The sequence below is a fragment of the Amblyomma maculatum genome, chromosome 7, assembly GCF_055883805.1.
Source record: "Amblyomma maculatum isolate TAMU_Amacu chromosome 7, ASM5588380v1, whole genome shotgun sequence".
In the NCBI taxonomy this organism is placed as follows: Eukaryota; Metazoa; Arthropoda; class Arachnida; order Ixodida; family Ixodidae; genus Amblyomma; species Amblyomma maculatum.
This window is the reverse complement of record NC_139350.1, coordinates 91,349,201-91,356,147: the sequence shown is the minus strand read 5'-3', so window position 1 is coordinate 91,356,147 and position 6,947 is coordinate 91,349,201. Positions and strand designations below refer to the sequence as shown.

Sequence of the window (6,947 nt, the reverse complement as noted above, 5' to 3'; positions counted from 1 at the left end):
AGAGCCGACACCAGGACGCCTGCACTACAACGACGAAGATTATCGCCACCTACAGCAGTTAGTGAGATAAATAGCTCACCTGACGTTGAACTTGTTGCGCAGTGGTCGCCTGCTACTTGCCGCGATTGCATCAAGCATTTCGCTGACCTCAGGTCTCGCTCAAACGGTTATTTTTGTCAGCGTCACTGCACGGAGTGGCTATTACGTATATGTTTGGTTGTTGCAAATACGGCAAAAAAAGATGCTACCTTTTGTTGTCTAGCGTCTGCTGCCGTACGCGTAGCACGGCAGGCCCCTGCACTTATGCGGAAATAATTTCTTCCCAACGTCTTCCTAGATGCATCACTGTAAAGAAGACTCCACTCTGTGTTGCAATGATAAAACCACGAGTGTGCTATTTTCTGAGTAGCGAATTTACAGTCTGTTTCGAAAACTTATTCTTTTGATTCATTGCATCAACAAGAAAACGCAAGAACAGCACACTGTATGTGAACTCCGCTTTGTAAAGTAATTGATCCAGTCAAATTACACTCGGCCACGAGTTCTCCTGGCGGAGCCAGCCACAAGTAGACAACGACGCAGCTGGAAATCTGCTGGCTGCAGCAATACTTCTCTTCGGCTGTCCGGTGGCTGCAACGCTTTGTTGCTTGAAGGCCATCAATGTGCAGACCATCTGCGAGTGGACATATTACAATCATCAGCTGGCCTACTTGCTGCCTGCTGTAAAGACGGTATGACTGCGTGCACTACAAAGCTCTCTAAAACTTGAAAAGCCTAGCAGACGCCTCATTTTCATAAGATACGGCAAAAACAGTAAATCTGTCAGTAATAATTTAGGCATATATGGAAGAAAGTTGATGCCAATTTACCTTTTTAGGATTCAGTGCAGTGCATTAGCATATTTAGGCTGTCCGTATTATAAAGCACTAAGGATGCATGGTTATGTACAGTAGCAAGTGAAGCGCTCCATCGCCATAGACCTAGTGGAAACAGGGTCTCTTCACGAGAGATGAAACATACATATCCAGTCGACATTTTTAATTTCAACGAAAAAATATATAGTAATGTACGTACACCCGGAACAACATATCCGAACTTGCTTTAAAAAAAGTTGTTTAAAGAAAATTACAAAGCTAACTTAGTGGAGGGGCCAGTATTGTGCAATTTCCCAAACCTCAATTTTGAGGCGCTATAAAAAAATTGCTTGCAGCCACCTGTACAGCTATTTTTCTGTCAACCCTCCACATACAGCCCAATGAGGCCATAGCTGTAATCTTTTCTCCCAGGATGGCTATCGTGTGAAAAGTAATTAAATGTGGCAAACTTTAAAAAATTCTCAAATTGTGGAGGGGCATAGCTCCCAAAATATGAAACCCAAAAACCAGTAACTTTGGGATATGATTATGCAATTTGTTGGCAACATTCATAGTGATTTTTGAAGGCCTGCTAAGTATCATTCATGTTTGCAAATGTCTGCAATTGCAATCAAGACATTTGCGTTGCCAAATTTGAAAATGATTTACAAAAAAAACTCATATTCAATTTCGTTCCAACCAAAACAAATGATGCAAATGGAGTGTGTTAGCAGAAGAGCCGACAAGCGAAAAACCTTTGCCGGCTCCAAGCTTCAGCAGGCCATTGGCGATTCCCGCCTTTTATAGGCCATAGATAGCAACGCTGGTAGACAGTGTTGTTGTCACATCAGTGTTCGTAGACCGGTAACTGGCAGCGGGTGAGGTGAGGTGCACTATACATCATGATTCATCTTTCACTGCTTCTTTGTCTCAGCTCGAAGAGATGCGTAGCAGAAGCGTTGGCTCAGAGGATATCAACTGTGCTTTCGTGCAAGTCCCCCGGCTACAATCAGTTTACCAGCGTCTTTTGCATTAGCTTTCTTTGACGGCTCAGAAATAGTCAAAAGCATGTGCACTGTGCAACTTACTTCAGAACACATAAAAACAAATTTTATATCAGAGGAACTTTCACACCATTTTGAATATGAACACTGTTCTGCTGAAGAGAAAGTCTGCCCCCCGGCTGGCTAAACACATGAAAGTGTGTAGTGTGGGGGCTCCTCCCCAATATACCACATTATGTGGAATGGTGAAAAGAGCCCTTTATAATCCAAAATTATTAGCCCTAGTATACAGCAGTGGTAGGTCCTCCTGATCACCTCCAACCTGAACACAGCGCTTATGCTGTGGACGAGGGCCAAGGCGGAGGCAGAGACCAACAGGGTGCTGAATTAAAGAAATAAATGCAGTTACTACTACGTCTAAAGGATATATTTCAGTCCGAGAAGATGACTTTATGTGAGGAAACTGTATCTATCACCATGGCCACGCGCACTCTTGAAAAAGTTGGTGGGCATAAAAAATGTCGAAGACCTTCGCGACTTTTCCGTTTGCAAACGTCCTCTTGACAAATACAAATGAACGCAAAGCAAACTCCACAGTTCAAGCTCTTGTGCTATTGGGGCTTGGGAGTCCACAACGCTGTCTACCCGTGGAAGCGGATGTACGTCTTTCTTCGTGACCATATTGAGTTTCCTGTAGTCTATGCAGAAGCGCCAGTCCCATCTCGCTTCCGAACGAGAACCACGGGGGATGACAATGGGTTGCTGGACTCTCTTATGATTCCCTTCTCCAACATCTCCGAAACCTGGTCTTGGATTCTTTCTCTTTCTATTGCCGAATGGCGATATGGATTCTGCCGGACTGGTCTTGCATCACCGGTGTTGATCTCGTGCTCAACTATGCTTGTACGGCCGAGGCCTTCATTTGCGTTGACAAAGAGGTGCTCATATTCTTCCAGTAAGGACAGGAACCCTTGACGCTGGCCTTGGTCTAACTGGGTGCCGTACTGGACTTCGTCTATTCCAGACCTAGACTGAGTCGGAGGCCTTACGCAGATTTCAACGTTCAGGAGGGGCGTGGTTTTCCCGAGTGCTGTTCCCTTGTTAATAGTCAGGGGTGTAGGTCCCGGATTGGCGATGCGGATATACGTCATGTTGTTCTGGATGCTAACCAGGGCTCGGGCTACACTCGGATGGGGCCTGTCTGAGGGTTCTACCAGGCAGGGTCCGTTTCTGCCAACCGTAACTGGAACAACCTCCGTGGAGGGTGGAATCTGTAGGCATTGCTGGCAGTAAATGACCTCTGGGTTTACCATGTCTGTGTCGAAATCATCCAGACGGAGCTTCAGGCTGTGTCCCCGCAGCGTGACTGTTCGGTTTGGGAAACTGATTGTCATTTCAGAGTTCGCGCACAGCGGTATTCCATCCAGGAGGTCATACGGTAGTGTATCCATTACCAGGAATTATTCTTGCAGCTCTATCGGTCCGATATGTACATTGAGCTTCACTTCGCTTGCTGCACTGACAAGTTTTTCATTGACGTTCCTGACAATGGCTGTAGTTTTGCCCATTTCTGCACCTATCCGGGCCACGAAGCTCTGGGAGGCAATGTTCACCGATGCGCCAGTGTCTACTATCATTGTCGTTTCCCGGCCTTTCACCGAAACAGGGAGAGTGACGAGGTGAGAACTGCATGCGTAGGCCGCCTCTCCTGGGGAGTTACCTTTTTTAATTTCGGGGGGAACTCGTGGACCCCCCCCCCCCCCGTCCTAGTTTCCCGATGGCTGGGCGTCTTGTGCCCCTGTTGGCACTAGCTGCATGTTGCACTGACGCATTATATGCCCGGATCGGCCGCAACGGTAGCATCTAACCTGCCCGGCCTGATTCCGGGACTGTCGGCCCGGGAACCTGCGTGGACCTGGTCGAGCAAGTTGTTCAATGGCATATGTCAGAGCCTTCACGCTCTCTTGTAGGGCGTCAAACATTTCGGTCGTTACGACCTGTGCTGCTGAGGCGTTATGCCTCGGAGTCGACTCCCAGTTATGTTCGGTCGGGCCTACTGCAGCATGGTAAGGGTCTGCTGCTAGAAATGGAGAGGCCGCTGCAAATCCTGGGAAGGGGTGCGTTGGCATGGCCGCCACAGCATGCTGCGCCATGGCACCTACGTGTGTTAATCGCTGCAAGTGTTGCAGAAATTCTGACGGGGTTTTAGGGTTTGAGATGGCCACCCTCTCCATCATTTCCGGTCGCAGCCCGCGCAGCAGGCAACGCACCCTCTCCGCGTGTGTCATGGTGGTGTTCGCCCGAGCGCAAAGGTGAAGGATGCTCGACACGTATTCTCGAGGAGTTTCACCCGGCTGCTGCCGCCTCTTGTGTAGTTGGATGAAGGCCCAATCCCTGACGTTCTCCCCGGCAAAACTTTCGCGAAGAGCCCCTTTCCACTGGCCCCAAGTCTCCAGCTGCCGTGCAGGTGAATCCCTCAAGATGGCGCTGTACCACCGACTGGCCTCGCCGCCGAAGGCGAAAATCAAATTGTTGGCTTTTTGGGCGTCGCTTCATCCCACTGCCGTTGCGTAGCGCGCATATAGGCGCACCCAGTCTTCCACGTCTTCATCAGATTTTGCAGAAAAACGTGGAGGGGGGCCATAGAGCCTTGACGCTTGCTCGTTTCCGGCGCCTTCCATCGTGTTTTTGATGCTACGATTGCTAGGACTTCGTAAGACCCGCTCGTCACTATTCCCGATCATTAACTTTTTTTCTCTCTTTTATTTCCACGTCGCTGCGGCGGTTGCAATTGCGAATATCTTCGCGAAGCGGTCGTTCAGTGACCTTGGTTTATCTTCCAATTCAACATCTTGCCACTTCTCTTCTGGCTCAATCGGCGATGAGTGTTGGGCCGCCTTCGCCTGCTTCCTTCGGTCGCGGCGTTGCCATGTACGCGACTTTCCTTCGCTACAGTTGCTGTTCATAGTCGGGAAGTAGTCTTACCCCGCACCTCCACCACTTGTCGCGAGTACGAGTTTCGCTTGACACGCTGGGAACAAGTATACTGAACACGCAAACACCCAGATCGACGTCTTTGAGGGAGCGCGCAGCGTGAGTCCGACAGGGGGCGTGGTTTTTGCCTGGGCGGGGGCGTGGTTTTTGCCAGGAAACTAACTAGTAAGTATGCTAGTAACAAGGACGGAGAAATAAAGAGCATTAAGCAACAGGTGAAAAACACAGAAGGTAAAAATTGGATAAATTCGATGGAAAAAAACAGTGTGGAATTATACCGAAAGTGGAAAATGCAGATCAGGAAGGAAGATTTCTTTGATAACTCAAGAGGCAGTGCCCTACTTTTTGAAGCTAGATCAGGGTGCCTTAGAACACGCAGCTACAAAAAGAAGTTTAACAATGGAGATGACGCATGTGCTGTATGTGGAAACTCCAGTGAAACAATTGACCATATTATACTCGAATGCAATGGTATCCCTCCGGAAGTTGATGCAGGCGCAATCACTGTTCCTGAAGCTCTGGGGTTTAGAGATAACAGTGGCCGGGTGAATAAACCGGCGGTGGAAACTAGCAAAAAACGGCTGGAAGATTGGTGGCTTAAAAGCAGAGAAGTGACATAATGTTAGTAATGTAGGAGCAAAATTTAATAAATAGAATGATGGTTTAGTTAACCATTCTAAATCAATAATTAAGAAATATGGAGAAAAATGAGCATGATAGCTACTGCTACCACCCCGTTTCAAAGGGGACGCTCCTATATTCCATCCATCCATCCATCCGACAACTGCACGGCGCTAGGGGGCTGATCCGCAAGCTGAGGGAAGCGAGGGCTCGTCTGGCATGAAGCCAGTGCCACTGCACTCAGAGCGCTAACTGAGGGAAGCGAGGATACAGCGAGGGCTCGTCTGGTGGTACACCAGTACCGCTACGCTGAGGTCCGCGATGCTGGACCCGCTAAGCTACTCTAACTAAGCCGCGATCCATCGGAGCAGGGAGGGCTTCTGATAGCTATCAGTGCCACAACGCTCACTCCGATAGACCACGGCAAGCTGACGGAAGGAGAGGTGTTTACTCCTACTCTTCCCGGTAGACCTGGGCCTCCACGAACTCCTTTGGCTCCCGGCTGCCCTTCCCTATCAAACCTGCTTTACTCTATGTGCGAGTTTCTTCCTCTTCATTCTTAATCCCTCCTCGAGGCCTCATGTAACTTAACTGTCCTCCTATATTGCGCTACATTATTTGGTAGCGCAGGCTGAAACCTCTTTACTCTCCGAGGCTCTACTCGCCTCGTCATAACTGCCAGCCCTCATATTCCCTCATATTACATAATCGTTGCGCCCAGCACACTAAGAGATAATGAAATAATCTAAATTCAACGAATATAGTTAGAGCTGTGGCTCTACCTGTCGGACATCAGCGCAGGCTGCTCTAATGATTTTATTTTCAGGTATGGCTCATAGATGGCGCTGCTGCGCTACAAGATTGCCGTATTATAGTGCCTAGAAGGGGGTGATGCTACATTCACACCAAATCGGTCTAGGGGCGGAGCCTCCGCTTTTCACGTGACCATTGACGTCATGGCATCGGCAAAAAAACACATAAAAAAAAGCTTTGCTCCGGCGCTGTGGCTGCACGGAAAGCGTCGCCGAGGTAAGTCGCCTGCTTCAACTTTGGAGCCATAACGGCCGCTTGTGTACCCTGCACTCGTAGCTAGCCAGCAGCGGGAACTTAAAATTCCTTATGCTAGCATAAGCAGTCTTTCCTAAAGCCCCTCAATGAGGGGCTTTAGTCTTTCCAGCTATTTATTCACTTTTTTTTTTGCAAATCTTCGCCGAAAGAGCGCGCGAATCTCGTTCAGTTTCACACTATAATATAGCTGCGGCAACAAAATGTGCGTGATGATTATACAAACTTACTATGTGCACTCGATGTGAGCTTAGAGATATTGTTCTTGAACGATACCTTTAATTGTGATCATTCGAACCGCGCATTTGCGGAGCTACGCCGATCATCAAAATTATAGGCTTACCGATCTATAGCTGCATATTGCGCAACTTAATTCTATGCAGCTAATAAAATGGCACATTTTTAGCTG

At 48.3% G+C, this 6,947-nt stretch overlaps 1 protein-coding gene across 1 annotated transcript; it reads right to left on the bottom strand.

Moving 5' to 3' along the window:
* Nucleotides 1–2,556: 2,556 nt before the first annotated feature.
* LOC146183944 (uncharacterized) lies at nucleotides 2,557–3,309 on the bottom strand. Its single transcript, XM_084608444.1, has one exon. The coding sequence runs from the start codon at nucleotides 3,307–3,309 to the stop codon at nucleotides 2,557–2,559; it is 753 nt and encodes a 250-aa protein (XP_084464570.1).
* Between the last annotated feature and the right edge of the window lie 3,638 nt (nucleotides 3,310–6,947).